The 18,901-nt window shown below is 53.1% G+C and overlaps 1 protein-coding gene across 3 annotated transcripts in view; it reads left to right on the top strand.

Annotated features, from left to right (window-relative positions):
• The window catches only part of INPP5D (inositol polyphosphate-5-phosphatase D), a 121,296-nt gene extending 105,682 nt beyond the window's left edge, over positions 1–15,614 (top strand). For 2 of the 3 annotated variants that reach the window (XM_049614663.1, XM_049614660.1), the window contains 7 exons: positions 340–422; positions 1,879–1,966; positions 4,348–4,497; positions 6,523–6,622; positions 8,812–9,078; positions 13,454–14,067; positions 14,931–15,614. In XM_049614663.1, the coding sequence (XP_049470620.1) occupies positions 340–422; positions 1,879–1,966; positions 4,348–4,497; positions 6,523–6,622; positions 8,812–9,078; positions 13,454–14,067; positions 14,931–15,031 (1,403 nt within the window). In that variant the 3' untranslated portion in view covers positions 15,032–15,614. The remainder of the gene's footprint in view (positions 1–339; positions 423–1,878; positions 1,967–4,347; positions 4,498–6,522; positions 6,623–8,811; positions 9,079–13,453; positions 14,068–14,930) is intronic. The other variant, XM_049614661.1, reaches the window with a different exon arrangement.
• Positions 15,615–18,901: the final 3,287 nt, after the last annotated feature.

Here is an 18,901-nt window from a genome sequence, read left to right as displayed (position 1 = left end):
GAATATGGGGCACCTGGGTGGCTCAGTCGGTTAAGCGTCTGACTTCAGCTCAGGTCACGATCTCACGGTCCGTGAGTTCGAGCCCTGCATCGGGCTCTGTGCTAACAGCCCAGAACCTGGAGCCTGCTTCTGATTCTGTGTCTCCCTCTCTCTCTGCTCCTCCCCGGTTCATGCTCTGTCTCTCTCTGTCTCAAAAATAAATAAACGTTAAAAAAAATTTTTTTTTAAAAAAAGAAAGAGGGAGAATATCTTCCTCGGTCTGGGTGGGGCGACCCTAGGAGTCTTCTCTGTCTGGCTCTTGTTTGTTCTTTGAAAACCAGCCTTCTTGTCCTCTGTCAGGTTTTGTTAAGAGTCAGGAGGGAGAAAATGAAGAAGGAAGCGAGGGGGAGTTGGTGGTGAAGTTTGGCGAGACCCTTCCAAAGGTAAGTCAAGAACACGATGTAGCCGGGGAGAACTTGGCATTCGCCAGCCCCTGTGGCCCCAGCATTCCTTAATGGATCACGGAAGAGATCCAGAGATGGATTTGTCTGACCATGTGACTTTACAAAGAAGGAAACTGAGGCAGATCCCAGAGAGGCTGGTTCACAGCCACACAGCTGCAATGACAGGCCCCAGGCCCCGAGGTCCTGATCCTCCTGCAGTGGCCTTTCACCTGCTCAGCCCAGCTTGGGGGATCAAGTGAAGGGGCAGAGAGGAGTTCATTGCTCCTACCTGAACGCCGGGTTCGGAAAGAGCTTGACGTGTCCATGGCCCCGTGATAGCAGAGGGTGGAATTGAAAACACATAGACCGACCGTACTGGCAACACGTTCCTCTTTCTTATAGAAAAAAAAAATTGGTGTTCTACCTGGGATCCAGAAAAGCTTTTGTGACGTTGAGTTGACGGTGGCCACGTCTGGGTGTTCACGCTGGGTGCGCGGCGGAGTAGGACCTTGTGGGGTTTTCTGTCACATAATGAGGAAAGGGTATGCAGAGGGGAGTTCAGGCCAGGCAGATCTGTTGTATGCGGCAAGAGTCCCAGGGGCTCTCCTGGAAGGTTCCCTCAGAGGTGACGCCCAAGGTGAGCTTTACAAGATGGCCTTAAACAGGCGGAAGGACCCATCCTCTCCTAAGGCTTGAGTGGGACATGGGCAGTTTTGGGGGGCTGTTGATTGGAACCCGTTCTTGGGCCACATCACAGAGTCTCCTAATTGGGGAGCACTTCTGATCGGGGTCCTCCACAAGGCCATAGCTGTCAAAAGTCTTCATACTGGGGCTGTTTTCAGGTACCTGAATCCCTGTGGCTTAGGTCTCCAAGGTGACATCCTGCCTCAGCCACCCACCGGACCCTTCCGTTCCTCCCCTCCCGGCTGCCCCACATGGCAACCAAATGGCCCATCTCCTCCTTCGGTCAAGTTGTGAAAGATGCCAGCGTCCCCATCCATATAACACATGTACCCCCGTCTGGTTCAGGGGACTCCAGGGTACCCTGGCCCTACATCCTCACTGCTACCAAGACCTGCTCTTCCTCCTGCCTCTGTCCCTCCTCTCCACCTCACTGCCACCTCCCTCAGGGTCTCCATCCCACCCGCCTCCTTGCTGAGGCATCCTGAAGCCTGATGGAACTTTCTGGAATGCCTGTCTGGTCCTGGCATTCCCCCTCTTTATCTAGTTGGCTCCCAGCCCCCTCCTCACTCTCCAGCTTCACCCACTGCCCCACAGCACCTAAGGGGCCCCCTGACCCTCCACCCATCCCTGTCACCTGACGGCACCCTCTCTGTACCCTCTATAATCCCACCAGGGCACCCTGACAGAAGCTCCCTGCGCTCTACCGTCACTCCCACCACGATGATCATGTCCTCTGGGAGTCAGCTCTAACCCTGTCCCCTTCTCTGTGCAGCTGAAGCCCATTATCTCTGACCCCGAGTACCTGCTGGACCAGCACATCCTGATTAGCATTAAGTCCTCTGACAGCGACGAATCATATGGTAAGGGTCCCTGGAAAGGTTGCTGCACCTGCTGTTAGCCGGTGGCCTCTCATGTAAGGGAGGCACTGGCATCTCCGTTCCAGAAAGCCCACCTCCCGCTCCCCATCCTGCTCTCCTGTCCCCCCTCTCCTCCTCCCAGGGCTGCCGGAGGGACAGTTACTGGTAACTCACCCTTCCTGCCTTGTCGGGCTTCTGGGAGGAATAACCAGTAGCCACAGCTCCTCTCGTTTATGGAGTCTTTCCTGTGTCAAGAGTCTGTGGCAGGTGCTTTGCAGGCATCATTTAATCCTGACAAGACCTTATAAAGCACGTACTATTCTGTCAATCAGTAGGTGAGTAAACTGAGGCTCAGAGAGCTTAAGGGACTTGCCTAAGTCACAGGTAGAAACTGGCTGAGCCCAAATTTGAGCCCATGTCTGTCTGGCGTTGGTCAGTGCCCATACTGGGCAGACACCAACTAGAGCGACGTCATCTTCTATGACATTTTCTTCAGCCAGTGCGTGGCTCCAGCCCAATGTCAGGTTCGAACTCCATACACTCATTGTGGTTAGAACACAGGGATAAGAGGGGCAGGTGGCCAGAGCGAGGCTGGAGGCAGGAGCCAGATCAAGCAGCTCCTTGCAAGAGGCAGACAAAAATGAATCCTGGTCCCAGGAGGGTGTTCAGTTTTCAATGGAAGGAATTTGAAGGTGTTCAAATGCTAATCAGGGGCAGTCAGGAAACAAAGAGGCCGAAGACACAAGGGTGTCTATGTGTTGGTGGCCTACTGTCCAGGCTCGCCAAAAGCCCTGGAACGTAGGTACAATGGCTACCTTAGCTGCAGAGGTGAGGAAATGAAGTGACCTGTCCAAGGTTACTTGTCCTTGGCCACTGAGTGACTTTGACAGGCTACCGTGTGACCTTGGACTTGAACCCCGGCAACTCAGCTCCAGAATCCTGGCCCTTCACCCCCTCCTAGCACAGCACTGGACAGAGGGTCCCAGAGCCAGGCAGGGGTGGCCAGAGCCTGAGGATTGTACCGGCCCTGGATGGGGGATCCCCTATCCATCATGTTGGGGCAAAGAGAACAGATCCATGTGGAGTCAGAATGTTTGAAGTTTTGGTGGTAGCACACAGGAGCACAGGAAGGATGGTTCCGTTTTCTTGTTCAAATACTGTCTTCTTCCTTTGTTTCTGCCTCTTGGTATTCACACAAACAGCATATCGTAATAATAATGGGAAAAAAAAGCCAGCCCACAGTCTCATTCCCCACAACGGGAACCATGTTTATTTTGGTCTCATACTTCTATCCTCATACATAGGCATGCATAGATTTCTATATTTACAACCACCACAGAGGTGCCATTTTTAATTTTCTTTCTCCCCCAGTGATAGACCTGTCAGATGATACACGTTTTCGTGATCATCCTCCTGTACGGCCTTCACGACGGCTGCATTTAATGGCTTAATGATATCCCATGGGTTTGCTGTTGATTATTCCTGGCCGTGTTCTCAATAATGCTGAGACGGATGTCTTTGTGAACATTTTTGATCCTCCTTCAGCCACATTTTTATTCTTTCGAATCCTCTCTTTAGGATAAGTTCCCACGTGTGCCGGGTCAAAGGGCACAAATACGTTGGTGATTCTTGACACTCGTTATCAAACTGATTGCTGTAAAAAAAAGTCTTGCCACGTTGACCTCGCCATGTCCAAGGGTACGGGTTTCCCCAGATCCTTGCTGGTTCTGGGGATTCTTTTGCTTCCTTCCATCTTGTACTAATTTCCTGTCTGTAAGAGAGTCCCTTAGGGCTGTCTTAATTTGCATTTTTGATGGCAGGGAAGACTGAACTAGTTTCCATTTATTGAAATTAACCAGTTACAATTCTTTTTGTGTGAAATACCTGGTTGAGTTATATGCCCAGTTACCTGCTGGGATTTGATTTTGAGGAGTTCCTTGTGGGGTTCACGAAGCCATCGGTCTCTTTCACATTTTCCTTTCTGTCTCTGTGCAGAAGTTTTAAGCTTTTATATCTTCTTACCTGTCGGTCTGTTTTGTCATTTCTTACATTGCCTCAAGCCCTAGGAAGTTATCATTCGCTCCCGCAATCAGATTAGTGGTTAAGTCTGCTTGTCTGCTGGATTTTCTAGGATTTAATTCTTTTTTTTTTTTTTTTTTTTTTACATCAACTAATCCACGTGGAGTTCATTCCACTATAAGGTTTGAAATGTTTTTCCCAAATTGCTGAGGCGTTGTTCTAAAAGCTTTATTCGATAATGCCCACCTTGGACATTGTTTCGAAGGATCATCTTTGGACGGTGGAGTTAATCTCCAGGCTGAATGCGTGGTGTTTCTCCCGTGAAATGCCTCTTGACATGACTGTTGTTCTCCCCACCTGCCCAGGCGAAGGCTGCATCGCTTTACGGTTAGAGGCCACGGAAACTCTGCTCCCCATCTACACGCCTCTCACCCACCACGGAGAGATGACAGGCCACTTCCGGGGGGAGATTAAGCTGCAGACGTCCCAGGGCAAGACAAGGGAAAAGCTCTATGGTGAGTGGGCACGAGCCCTCCCCTGCTCACTCTTCAGTGCTGCTGGCTTAGGGACAGGAAAGACATTTCTCTCCCCTCAGCCATTGCGTGTTCTCTCTGCTGTGGCCTCAGAACAGAAATCCAGCATCACAAGGGATGTCAGAGACCATCTGGCCCGATTCTTAACTGACTCAAGAATGTCCCTACAGAACCGCAACATCCCACGGCCGCACGTCTTCGTTCCCTGACCCCAGTCACCTTCCATCTGTAAGGATGGGAAGCTCGTGAATTTTCCAGATGCTCTGCTGCTCTTGTCTCCTGTTAGTCTTTTAGGCCTTGTCACTCCCAGTTAGCACCTCTACCAGAAAGACCAAGATTATACAATAAACCTGCCTGATTCTGAATAGTTCTTTCCAGGCTGCAGCTCACACATACATACCTACGTAGCTACGCCCTGCCCTCATGGTGCCGGCCAGGGCTTCTGGGCCTTCCAGATTGCTGTCACACACCCTGTGCGCTAAAAAGCGGCCCCATCCTCGTACTTGGCACATTTCCTTGGCTTTTCCCTACCTAGGCCCCACCCACCGCCCAAAACAGCCCCATCTTCTCCTCTGTTCCTTGGCAGGGTCCCCCAGCACCTCTTCCAGCTTGACCTCAACTCTTTGTGTCCTGCAAAACGACACTTGCTTCTTTCTGCTGGCCGTCAGGAGGACATGTTTCTCGTGGCTCTCAGAAAGGACACTGTGCAGCCATGCTTGGGAACAAATGCTCATTGACAGTGTTTCTTCACCCCACGTGATGTCCCAGCCTTGGGGAGTCCTCTCCTGTCTGTCCCCAGAGGAGACTCCGCTGATTCCCTTTAGGGAATTGTAGATGCCTCATCTCTAGATAAGAATTGTCACCGCTCCTCTGGGGAATATTGAAACGCGGCCAAGAGACCTTAATAGCCGGGAACACGAGGACGTTTCTAGACTCAAATCTGTAATTTTCTCAGAATCCTTCCCCAAAATTTTAAACTTGGAAACTAGCGTGTAGAGTCCTCAGTAGTATCCATCACATTAAAACCTCTCTGCTTGAAATAACAAATGATTTGAGGGATACAGAGCTGCTCAAAATGTGTCAATCAAGCATTTCTTGCTTCCCACACAAACAACAGGTGGTTTTTCCTTCCTTTTGCCTTTAATTCCTACTCAAAAGCACTCTAACAACAATGCCTAAAATGAGTTGGACTTTAACTTGATGCTGGATAATGTGGGAAACGATGGTCTTCTGAATGTCATCCCGTTAATGCCTTGCAGTAGCCCCGACAGCCCGCTTTCGTCCTTGTGTGGTAGATGGGGAAACTGAGGCGCAGAGAAGTTCAGTGTTTGGCTGAAGGTCATATATCTAGCAGGCGCCTAGCCCAGGGTGAGAGTACAGGTTCACAGGGTGCTAAGGTGGAATCCATAAACACCACGGGGGCCTGAGTCTCACATGGATAGTGAGAGCAGGACTCACCGTGTGTAGACGGTCAGCACTCCCTGCTTCTGGGAGGGCTCTGGGCCCCCAGGGGTACTATCTCCTGTGGATGGGGCTCCCTCTTCTGCCCTGTGGGAGCTCCTTTCTCCAGCAGAACCACAGGCTGGGGGGAGAGGGACTTGCCTCCTGTGCAAGCACAAGCCAGAGTCCGAAAGGAAGATGGCGTCCCAGTTCCCCTTTAGACGAGCTTGGCTTTGGTCTCGGATGCTCTTACGGAGCCACCTTGTTAATGTTTGTTTCATTCGGATCTGCCAAGAAATGTTTCCCTGCCCCTTGTGAGACCAATAAGTTGGACATGTCACATGACAAGACAACTCTGGGTGTGGACTCTTCTCCCCGTGGAGCGGGGGCACGCATCCTTCTTCGATCACTGAACTCATGTGAGGCCTCAGAATCTTGCTTGGCCCACCTCCCAGACAGCCACGGTTGACTGTCCCGCGTCGGCTGCCAATGGAAACTTCTATACCATCCTGGCCCATGCTGGGCGCTCTGGCCCTCACGTGCTGTTTGCTGTATCTCACCCTGCAGACTTTGTGAAGACTGAGCGAGATGAGTCCAGCGGGCCCAAGTCCCTGAAGAGCCTCACCAGCCATGACCCCATGAAGCAGTGGGAACCTGCCGCCAACAGGTAGAACAGGGGGGGTTGCCAGGGCTTCCCCACCAACTAATGTGATTATGCAGACCCAGGACCCAGGGGAGGGTGAGTGGAGCACAGAGAAACCAGGGACCGGGAGGGAATGAGAGCTCTGGCCAGGGAGAGGCGTTTTCCGGCTGTCAGCCCCGGGCAGGTGGGTATGCCTATCTGTGTGCGGCCTAGGAGACGCTTCTGTGTCAGAGAGCAGTGGACTTCACTGACATTGGCCGAGCCCTTGGCGTGTGTCAGAGTCCAGAGAAATCGAGGCAAAGTAGGTGAGCCCCTGATTTGGGAACTCCCGGCCTAGCAGCAAGATGCCCAGTCCAGGGGGAAGCCACTGCAGAGGTGACTGTGGGGAATGGTTCCCGCGTCTCCTGGGGACCCGTGACAGCAGCGGCTCTGTGGTCAAAAAACCCATCCTGTTGCTAAGGGGAAAACAATCACCGAGGAAAGTGCACACAGGTTGCTCTTGGCAGAGCCTGGACTGGGAATCAGACATTAAAGTCTATGTGACCAGGGGACAGGAGTCCCCACTGGCAGGGCCGCCTCAGCTCACTGCTGGGGTCCCGAGTCCTAGCATCAAGCCAGACGGCGTCGTCATGGTCCCTGTGCCCGCTTGCCTGCTGAGGGGGCGAAGCCGTGCCGGTTAGCCAACGCGAAATCCCAGACGCCGCTGCAGAGCCCGGCTTAGTCCCCTCCTTCGGGCCCCCAGACCACTGTCCCTCCGGCCCTTGTCCTCGCACCTGCCCCACCCATGCACCAGGTCTCCCCTCTCCCAGCCAGTCCCTCGCCCACTTGCAACTTCTGACCCTCAGAGCCATATAATGTTCCCTTTCGATCTTTTTCTTCCAATGTTATCCCATCAATGAATGTATCCTAACTCTCAGATGTCTGTTTGGTTCCAGAATCAGGATCAGTGAGGGTCAACAAATTCTTTTTCCATTTCGCTAGTATTAGAACTAACGCTTCTCCTTCTTCTTTTTTTTAATTTTTAATGTTTATTTATTCTTGAGGGAGAGAGAGAGAGAGAGAGAGAGAGGGAGACAGCCTGTGTGGGGGAGGGGCACAGAGAGAGGGAGACACAGAATCTGAAACAGGCTCCAGGCTCCAAGCTGTCAGCACAGATCCCGACGTGGGACTCGAACTCAGGAACCATGAGATCATGACCTGAGCCAGAGTCGGAGGCTTAACTGACTGAGCCACCCAGGCGCCCCGAACTAATGCTTCTTAAATAGGCATTGACGGATGGGGAAGAGATAGACTGAGGCTGGTTGAGCAGATGAGAGCTGGGGAGCCTTGCTCGTAACCCGTATACTCAGCTCTCTACTAGTTGGTTCTCATAAGAGCGCTCTCTCACAAGGAAGGACGACACTCTTGTCGCCGAGGGGCAGCACGGTGTGTGTGTCTCCCAGGGTCACCTCAGCCAGTTCAGTGTTCAGCCCTCCACAGTGTTGAGCTGACTCCCCCTGACAGTCGAGGTTCCGGCCTTGACTTCTGTGACCTCCCGCCTATCGTTCCAAATGCCTGCACGGCCGTCCCCATCCTGATGTCTCACGCAGTGGTACAAACCAACACATTCCAGATGGAGCCAGCCGTTCATTTACCACCCCCTCCGCATCCCCCCCCCACAGCCTGACCTCGCCAGCCTCTTATCCATTCTCCCCACCTGCTCACAGCCCTTCAGGACTATGAAGCCCCTCCTACCAGGGCCTCCCCCCCGTCTCCCCTCCCTTCCTTACCTGCCTCCTCAGATAGGTCTTCTCTGCTCACCCTGTGCCCGGTTCATCCCAGCCCTCCAGCTAGTCTGTCTCTGCCTCCTTTGTTTCCCTCAGACTTCAGCACTACGTGAACACCGTGTTTCTTAGTCACTGTGTTTTTGTTTTCTTGCCTGTCAGACGTGGATTTTATGAGAACAGAGACTGGCTGCTCTGTTCACACCCATATTACCTTCTGGCCCAGGGCCTGGTACTTACTAAGCACTCCGTAACTATTTTGCTGTAGGAATGAATGAATGAATGAATGAATGAATGAATGAATGAATGCATCCACTGTCCAAAGAGTGAAGGAATCGCGGAGGACCTGGGGTCCCCGAGGGACATCAGAGGATGCTGGCCTCATGGGGTGCTGACCTGGAGAAGGGAAGGGAGCCCTGGGGTGTGACTTTGGGTGTTTTTCCCCTCCAGGGTCCCTCCATGCAGTGGCTCCAGCATCACGGAAATCATCAACCCCAACTACATGGGGGTGGTGCCCTTCGGACACATGAAACAGTCCTTGTCCCCTGACCAGCAGCCCACAGCCTGGAGCTATGACCAGCCACTAAAGGACTCATCCCTGGGGCCTGGAAGGGGAGAGAGCCCCCCAACACCACCGTCCCAGGCACCCGTATCACCGAAGAAGTTTTCGTCCTCCACAACAACCCGGGTCCCCTGCCCCAGGACACAGGAGTCAAGGTGAGCGTCCTCTTCATCAAGTCCTCTCCCTTCCCTGGGTTTTCATCACCGGGAAACCTGACCCTAGAATAGAAGCTGCATGAAGCTAGGGTTGTGTGTCCACTTTGGTCATCGACTCGTCCTCAGGGCCTAGAACACAGTAGGCACTCAATAAATGCCTATGAAATCGCCATGTCCTACCCTATTGGTATAAATTGGAAAGACTTAAAAAAAAATAGAACATTTTTTAAGATAGTGCCCCAAAAAACAACTTCCCGTAAAAACTACATTTATTGGAAAATATGTTTCTATCACCAGTGAGCCTTCATGCAACCTCTCAAGGAACAGGTGGGGATTTCTGAGTTCCCCTGCTTTTTCAGCCACAAGGGTCCTGTTCCCATCCACAACTTTTCCATCTCTCCTTTTGAGGCCAGTAAGAAAAAGCAGTAGCTATGGGGTGGGGGGTGGGGGCATGGATTTTGAAGGGTGGGAGGGCAGCCGGCCTGCAGAAGGAGTTTGGCCAAAAAACTTTGGGAAAGGCCAGGAGCCCAGAGAAAGCTGGCCTGCATCTAGAACTGGGCCAGGAGGACAGAGCCAGGAGGAGCTCAGGCCAGGCAGCCAAATCTCCATCCGCTTCTCACTTGTGCCACGTCACACGTGAACCCATCCTTTAGCACCTCATGGAAATGCCAGAGAGGGAGCCCTACGAGTTTTCCAGTAAGCACAGGATGATCGGGAAATTAAAAGTGCAGATCCCGATCAACGATGATTGGAGATGTACAAAATATCATGAGCACCGTCTTTCCTTGGTCACTGTCTTGGTAGTGACTTCAGGGGGCTGCTTCTGGACCTCTCTTCCCCTCTGAGGTCCTCTGTTCCTCAATGGTTTCTTCCATCATTTATGAGCAGCCAGGGAAGGGACCGTCGTCACACATCATCGTTCTTACTCAGCACACCTCGTCTGGCAGGAGCCTCCTTTGGATTGAGGGGTACTTTACAGGTTTGCTTCTCAAGCATTTTTGCTAAAAACAAATTGGACAGATGCACAGAGGGGAGGAGGACGTGATAGGACAGGAGCAGTCGCGAGGCCTCTGAGCCTCACCCTGTCTCTCTGTGGCCCTAGTCTTCAGGGTTTGTTGATAATATTTTCGGACTGTGGTCATCCTGTAAGAGCCTTGGAAGAGGTTTCTCCCTGGGAAATGGAAACAAAAGCCACCGTTTGATGGGTGCTAAGGTCCCTCTGTGGCAGCCCTGATTCTTTAAGTGTAATGATTTTAAGTTGCCAAAGTCAGTGTATCTTTGTACTTAACAACTTGAACACAGCACACAGCCTGGAACTGGGTGGGGACGTATTCTCTTTGGTTCCACGGGTGACAGCTTCAGAACGGGCACATCTGTAGGGAAGGGGTCCCCAGGGTGGGGTTCTAAGCTCACTTCGCACAACCGAGGTGATTCTAGGCAAGAAGCCAGCAGCTCCCATGCCTGGCGGCAACCCTCTCCACTACTCAGACCCCCGGCTCAACCTGAGTGAAAGGCTGGAGGGGGGGGTGTCCCCAGAACCCTCTGTTCCCTGCCACCTCCACCCCACACCCAGGTGGAGCGAACAGCCGTTTCCGTTTGCTCAAGACTGTCCCCATTTCAGCACTGGGAACCCATGTCTCAGGGAACTCTTGAATCCTGGGCAAGCTGGGACATATCTCTGGGCTGAAGTCGTGTGGTGAGGAAGGGGGGCCTGTGTCAGACCCTGCTCAGTGCTTCGCTTTAGAAAGGAAGATTCTGGAATCTGACAAGTGGGGTTATTTTGCCCCCTGGATATTGGTTCACTCATTCCACAGCCATGGCCTCCTCTGGAACTTGGTTTCTTGTAACCTGTGGTCAGGGAAATAAGACTTTTTGAATTTCTTGTGGTTTTCCCCAGTCACCCTGCCCCCACCAGACCCCTCTCTCGGAGTGACAAGAGCCCCCTCAGGTGGAAGTCTTAACTTGCCCCCTGCTCTCTTCCCGGCCCTGCCCCTGATCCTCCTGTCTGTCATTTCAGTTGCCAGGAATCAGGCCATGCATTTTTCTTTCAGCTTCTTGACTCTATCGGAAACGTCTGGTCGATGCTGCTTGTACCTTCCTGCACCTTCCTCCCTGCACCCATTCATAGCCAAGATCTTTGAGGATCCAGCAGGGGTACAGAGGGTGGCCTGACGTGGTGGGGCAGCTTTCAAAGTCTTTGTTCAAGGCCCAACAATTCTGATTATGCAACTGCTTCTAGGTCTTTGCAAAGAGTAATGAGCAAAAACCCCAAGTCAACAGTCAAGCCCCCTTTGGCATGTCCCCGAGGCTCGCCTCCCCCACACCCGTGGCCTCTCGTCTCATGAGGACCCATGTGAGGGTGACATCTCGCCTCTGTCCCTGGAGCCCACGCCTATTCCCTGAAGAGCCTATTAGCCTTGGCCTTTCCGCGACTTTGGAACAGTGTTTCAGTGCACATTCCATCAGTAAGAGGCATCGCGGCCTCAACACTTCATTGGTTTCCTAGGGACCTGCTTGTTCACGACAGCTTCCCCTTTTTGCAGAAAGCAGAACCCAGAACACCCCCCCCCCCCCCCCCTCCCGGAGACTGTGCTGTTGGCCAGAAAGTAAAACGTGTTCCCATTCCTGATTATAATTCACTCAGCAGGAAATCACCTCGAGTCAAAGCAGCAACAATTCAGGAAACACATCAACACAGGCAGCTCTTAACCTCCTTGCGGTTGCAACCGGGAGTATCTGCACTGCCCAGTGTCAGACGGGCCTGTCCGCTTGCCCGGCGCTGGCCCACGTCTCCCCCGGTTCCCTCTGAGTTTCCGCACGGCCACCCATTTTTCTTTCCCTCTTTGAGGGAAGGAAACCACACTCACCAGGAGCTCTCCAGGGAGAGAGGGCTGTGTGGTTGGGAAGAATGCTGTGCTCATTGGGAGCATCGGTCCCCTGAGCACAGATTTTTGTCTGGTTCGTGGCCCCCTCCTGTGCCTGAGGCAGCATCCCACACACTGGGGGCCCCTGCTGTCTGTTAAACGGAACTCCTTGAGCTGGGGCCCTGGAGCAGCACAGATAGGTCGCTGAGGGGGTGCGGTCCCCCGCAGGCTTCTGTTCTGAGGGTCTGAACAGAATTTGCTAGAGACAACATAGAGGCTGTGGGGTTCTTATGAGGGGAGTCCAGGAAAGGAGGTCCGTTAGCTGCTGTGAGGGGCGGGGGTGTGGAGGGCAGGCTTCTCTGACAAGGACTGAAGAGGTGCCTTTGACATTGATGGTGCCGTAGAAGTGAACTCCTTCTTCCCTTTCTCCTATGAAACCTTCAGCGAAGCCCCCACCTTGCTCCCTAGTGCTCCAGTGTGAGCAGTGAAAAGGTCTAAGGCAAGAGGTGAGCTTACCTGTGAGATCGTCAACAGATGAGCAACACGGCACCGTCTCCTCTCATTTTTAGATTTGTTTAATTGAAATGAAATGCCCATTACAAAATTAACATTTTTTTAAAAAGAATAGAAATACTCAATTTTGGTGGCGCCCAGGCTCGTGAGTTTGGGCCCCTTTGCATTCTGTGCTGGACAGCTCGGAACCTGGAGCCTGCTTCAGGTTCTGTGTTTCCCTCTCTCTCTGCCCTTCCCCCACTTGCATTCTATCTCTCTCAAAAACAGACATTTAAAAAAATTTATTTTAACGTTAAAAAAATAATCAATTTTTTTTCTCATCGCAGTCAAAATTGAAGGAAATCTTTTATATGAAACTCCAGGAAAATCATTGCTAGATGCTTCTTTTTCTTTCTTTTTTTCAATTTTATTTAAGTTCTAGCTTAACATTTAGTGCAATACTGGCTGCAGGACTGGAATTCAGTGATTCATCACTTATGTATAATACCCAGTGCTCAAGACTGTGCCCTCCTCAATACCCACCGCCCATTTAGCCCATTCCTTGCCCTCAGATTAACCATTTTATTGTTTATCTGTTTTTTATGTTTTATTTTTGAGAGAGAGAGAGCTCACGCGAGCAGGGGAAAGGGAAAAGTTGAAAGGGAGAGAGGGAGAAAGGGAATCCCGGGCAGGCTCTTTGCTGCCAGCTCAGAACCCAGTGTGGGCTGGAACCCACCAACCTTGAAATCATGACCTGAGCCAAGAGTTGGAGGCTGAACCGACTGAGCCACTCAGGCATCCCCCAAATTAACCATTTGAAAATGAACAGTTGCGCTCGCTTCGGCAGCACATATACTAAAGTGAACATTTCGGGGGCATTCAGAACAATCACAAAGTTGGGCAACCATCACCTCCATCCGGCTCCAAACGTTTTGATCCCCGCAAAAGAAAACCCCGTCGGAATTAAGCAGCCATTGTTCACACGTGCTTCTCTGTGTCTCCTCTCTGCCACCCTTCAGGCCCTGCGACATGGGCAAGAACTCAGCAGAACCTTCCCCTCAGGAGGACCCGCAGCTGACCAAGCCTGAGATGTTTGAGAACCCGCTTTATGGGTCTGTGAGTTCTTTCCCTAAGCTGCTTCCCAGGAAAGAGCAGGAATCGCCCAAAATGCTGAGGAAGGAGCCGCCGCCCTGCCCGGACCCGGGAATCTTGTCGCCCAGCATCCTGCTCCCCAAAGCCCAGGAGGCGGAGGGCACCAAGGGGACAGGCAAGCCCGCGCCCGCGCCCTTCCTCAGCCCCACGCCCCGGCTCCGCTCCTTCACCTGCTCGTCCTCCGCGGAGAGCCGGCCCGCGGGCGGGGACAAGAGCCAGGGCAAGGCCAAGGCCCCCGCCAGCTCCCAAGCCCCGGTGCCGGCCAAGAGGCCCATCAAGCCTTCCAGGTCCGAACTGAGCCAGCAGACCCCACCCGCGCCGGCGCAGCGGCCGCCCCTCCCGGTCAAGAGCCCCGCCGTCCTGCACCTGCAGCACTCCAAGGGCCGCGACTACCGCGAGAACGCCGAGCTGCCCCACCACGGCAAGCACCGGCCCGAGGACGCGCCGCTCGGCCGGACGGCCATGCAGGTGCGCGGTGAGGGTGCGTGTACGCATGCGCGCGAGACGGCGGCCGTGCCTGGGGGCGTGCCCAGGGAGGGAGAGTGGGGGGGGGGTCCCCGGCCCCCCTGTGCCTGGGGGCGTGCCCAGGGGTGCCTGTGCATGCCTGTGATAAGACAGCAGGCCCCTGTTCAGATCTCAGAATTTGAACCCAGACCTCCAGTGCCTGCTCCAACACTAAAAGGGCTAAATAAGGCGCTGGGGACAAACTCTCTGAGCCCTCCTGTGTCTGGCCTTCAGGAACTCGGGCTCCACTAACACAAAGACCCCGGATCGTTTACATTTCACGGTCACCATCATTAGTGTTAGTACTTAAATGTTTCCCAGTATTTTGGAGACTTCAGATGCGCTGTCCCCTTCCTTCCTATAAAATTGTTTGGTTTTTTTTTTGTTTTTTGGTTTTTTTTTTGAGCAAAACTAATAGTGGTTAAGAACTACCTCAGGAGCCAGACTGTCTTGGGTTTGGATCCCAGCTCTCCCACTTTCTGGCTCTGTGCCCTGAGCCTCAGTTTACTCATCTGTAAAAGGGGGCTATTAATGGAATCTGCCTCATAGGTTTATAGGGAGGGTTGCATTTTATTATATGTTATTACTATGTTATAATTTACATATTAACTATATATTATACATTACATATTATTTCTTCCGTATACTATAATCACATATGCATATAACATGTGCACATATATTAGAAATCAATTACATAAAACAGTGTGTTGGCTCTTTGTAGCACCATGTTAAAGGAAGCCTGATCTAGCCCACCTTGTGTAAGGACGTGGGCACCTTCAGTTAGATCTGGCCTGGTGGAGATTTTGGCACTGAGAGTCTTCTGTTCTTGTCCCACAGTAAAGCCCCTGGTGAACTGCCAGCGAGACAGGAGCCCAGAGGAACAGCGTGAAGCCACTCGGACCCTCTCTCAGGACCCCCTGTTGACTCCTCCTACCTAGCTTCCTGTGCAAGGCTTACTATTTTTCAGGAGAGGGCCTAGCTTCTGTGTGGTCACAGAGTGCTCTGGCTGTGAAACTTGGCACCAAATGCTAAGGTTGGAAGGGAAAGTGTACTTGGGCCCCCAGCTTGATCTTGGTACTTGGGACCCATGAGCCTTGTTCCGGTCATCATTTTGAAGAAAGGAACTAAAGCGCTGATTTGCAGGTGGAGATATAAAATAATAATAATAATATTAATATTAATAATAATAATGGCTACATGTATGGAGCACTCACCACATGCTAGGTACTGTGCTAAGTGCTTTACAAACATAAGTTGTGTCTTCTTCAGCCAACCGAAACCACATCCCAGACCCCCAGTTCAAAACAGTGTGTTCTGAGTGGTTTGGACAAAGCATTAAAAATTAAGGCCAGTGCCTTCCTGGAGCGAGACAGGGCTTGGCCTTTAGGGAGCTGAAGAGTGAGTGGTTAATTTAGGGTACAACAAACCTGGCCTTGTCTAGCTTCGGTGATGCCCACTGCTTTCGCTAAAGCCCTGGGGGGTCCAGCAGAGCTGGCGCCGAGGGAAGGGATCTCAGTTCTTCAGTCGGAAAGGGAAGGAAAATCAGCTCCTACTCTACAGTGGAGACATCCGGCTTCCACCTGTGCTGGAGACGCCCAGGCCCTCCTCGAGGTGGGCAGCTATCACCAGGCGGTGGGCTGAGCCAATCCCCCCAGCACTTATCTCATTGTGCTAAGAGAAAAGTCTCTGCCGTCGTTCCCAAAGCCGAGCTCTCCTGCCTGGCTGCCAAGCGAGGGTGATCCTCTCTGTTCCAGCTCTCAGGACAGCGTAGCCATCTCCTCCCGAACTCCGTGGCTTTTGGCTCTGCTTCCTTGGTTACTGGGAGGGTAGGTTGGTGACGTCTTTTCTTGTGTTGCTTTTTTGACATACAGAATTAGTGTAGGAAACCGAATCCAGAAGCGTGAGTACAGGAGAATGGGTACGCACCCCACGTCCCCGTGTGTGTCAGTCTGTGTGACCAATAAATTGTGCCTTTCTCACTCAGATCCCATCTGTGTGGCATTTTTTCCTGACATTCAGCCACAGAGATGCTCCTAGGCTGCTGGGGCTGCAGAGCGGCCGGCACGGGAGGAGAGGAGGTTGAGGTTCATGGTGGTGAGGGGCACTCATTACCCTGACTAGAGGGGACTTTGTAGCACCGGGTTGAAGTTGGGCAGAGACCAGTAGATGTTACACGGCTTTGTGGATTCCAGGCCCCGGGCAGCCGGCCAGCTTCACCAGTGTCTCCCCCCCCCCCCCCCCCCCCCCACGGACACACCACCACCACCTGCTGTCCTGCAGCCGCCAGGTCCTGCTGGCTCTTGTAAGTGTTCGTGGCTGAGCTCCAGAGACCGTGAACACATGTAAACAGTCCCCAGGTTGTGGGCCTCCAGCTCCCTGCATTCAGGGAGGGCCAGTGTGGGTGCGCTTGACCCACCCCACCCCCTTTCCAGGGTGCTCTGGCCCAGGGCTGCTGTCCCCACCACCTCAGGCTACCCAGCCTCTGCTCAGGTCCACAGACACCAGGCCTGGAGCTGGAAGGAGTGGTGTTCTCAGCAGCCGTGGAGCTAACCATTTGCTGCCCTGCACCCATGGAGCGGGAAAGCCTATCCCAGCTGTATCTCCTCCCTGCAGTCAGATGGGAACCCCTCGCCCTGCAGGCTCACTTCCTGCTCCTCACACAGAAACACCAGAGTCCCCAGGTACTAGCCTTTGACTCGATAGGCCAAGGGCCAAGGTGGAAGGACAGCTGGAGACACCCAGGCATCCTTTAGGGCAACCCCCCCGTCTAGCCATCACCCCACGGCTGAGGACCTGGGCATGATACCTGTGGCTCCTGGGGACCCACTGGCTGCCCGGATGGGTGGGCCTTCCGCAAGCCACCTGTAGCTGCCCACTCAGAGGAAGAGCATAGACCTGGAGCTTCCACCCCCACCCAGGATGGACGTCCAGGCCCTCCCCACCATTTCTGAGGCTTTCCAGGGGAAATGAGTTGAGGACCAGCAGTGGGGGGTGTGCTTTGGACTCCCCATCATCTTTGTGTTCTAGCCGCTGCCTGAGCAAGTGCGATGCCCCTCACGCGTCTCCCCCAAGTTCCGCCACAGGCTGTGCGAGCACCAACCAGGCTCTGTCAGCTGATGGGTAACAGAGGCCACTGATGTCTGGGACTGGAAACTGAAACGTAAGCTTCACCCTTGTCCTCCCGGCCACTCGGCCCTGCACACCCCCCACCCCACCCCAGGGTCCCTGACCATCTTCTCCCTGGGCTCTGTCCTGCCACCGCTTTGGGGGACCACTCCAGCCAGAGTTCTCTGCCGCGTCTGCCGTGCTCCCAAACAGCCGACCCCCGTCCTCTGGCAGGATGATCGGGGACCCAGAAATTCCCACCTCTTGGTCACTTGAGTAATTGACCTGTGTTTAGCTTCAGCTAGCCTTCACCAGGCTCCCTAACCGAGAAGACAGGTTGATTAACACGCTTTCCTACAAGGGTGCCCCTACCCCGAAGATGCATTCTGTCGCCCTCTGTGATGGCAGAAGTTGCTCCAGCCGTCATTGTTGAAGAAGCAAAATTTTCCTTCCTTGTGTGATTGTGTGAAAGCTGGTTCAAATGGCAGAGTTTATGCTGACGGGAAGGTATAATCGCAATGGATATTCTCCAATGGCAGTTCACACCCAGCATCGCCACCCCCAGCGGCTCCGTGCCAACCCCCCTTCCCGACCCCCCTGGCGGGGAGGGGGTCAGCCACACTGCTCCTCCTTGTTCCTGGGTTTCCGTTCTTTTTCCATGCCATTTTTTTCCACCTCGATAAGAGGGAAGTTAGTGAGTCATTCAGAAAAGCTCTCTCCCACAGCTACCTTCCCTAACCCCAGCCTACAGGTCCTCATCTTCGCTGGTCCTTAAAATAGCTCCTTTCTCTCTGCAAACTAATTTCCATGGAGATCCAGCCATCTGAAGGCCTAGGAGGCTTCTGCAAGGCAGCAAACGCAATGGAAAGAGACCTTTATAATGCAAATGCCTGGTCTCACCCCCACAGAAAACCCCACCCACAGTCCAAGAGGGACATCTCCCACCTAAAAAGATCTCGTTTTGGGAAATCTGCACTGCTCCGGAACGACACTGGCAGGTTGTTTCCTGTTCTTTGCTGATTGAGACCCCTCTTCTCAGGTCACCGCAGACCCGTCTGTGCACTGGACTCATCTGTGAGTGCTTACATGCTACGTGTGCACAGCTCATGGCCTGCCTTCGTTCCCCCAGCCACATAGGTGTTGGTGGCATGTGCAGGGCCTCGGGGGTCAGCACGCTTATTAAAGGGGACCTCAAGGGGGAGGGGTGGTCAGACAGAATGGAGTTTAAATGTCTTTCGTTTCCTAAAAATATAATCTCATACTGGGCCTTAGCCTTTCTGAACCTCGGTTTCCTTGTCCATAAAATGGGGAGAAGGACGCCATCTGCATGGTGAAGTTGTGCAGATTCGTGAGCTCAGCTCTGCAGAGACTCAGGGCCCGCCCTGGTGTGGGTTTCACTGAACATTAACATTAGCCTCTCCCTCTTTCTAGGAGACCAGACAGTGGTATGGGAGGGCTCTGGAGAGATCACACTGGGGAAGCAGGCCGCAATCAGGGGGGTTGCTGAGCTGGGCTTCTTGGGACTATAGGAATGTCCTAGAAGGCGGTGGGTAAAGGCCTCCAACATCTGGGCAAGAGAATGACTAGACAAGCAAGGCGGGGGGTAGGGAAGCCTTGAGAACAGGGGGCTGGCTGGGGCCAGTTGGGCTAGATGAAGTCAAGGAAGGGCTAGTCGAGGCCAGGGCTCTGGTTGGATTGCTTTG

The sequence above is a fragment of the Panthera uncia genome, assembly GCF_023721935.1.
Source record: "Panthera uncia isolate 11264 chromosome C1 unlocalized genomic scaffold, Puncia_PCG_1.0 HiC_scaffold_3, whole genome shotgun sequence".
Taxonomy (NCBI): domain Eukaryota; kingdom Metazoa; phylum Chordata; class Mammalia; order Carnivora; family Felidae; genus Panthera; species Panthera uncia.
The sequence above is the reverse complement of the archived record's forward strand: the minus strand, read 5'-3'. Positions and strand labels throughout refer to the sequence as shown.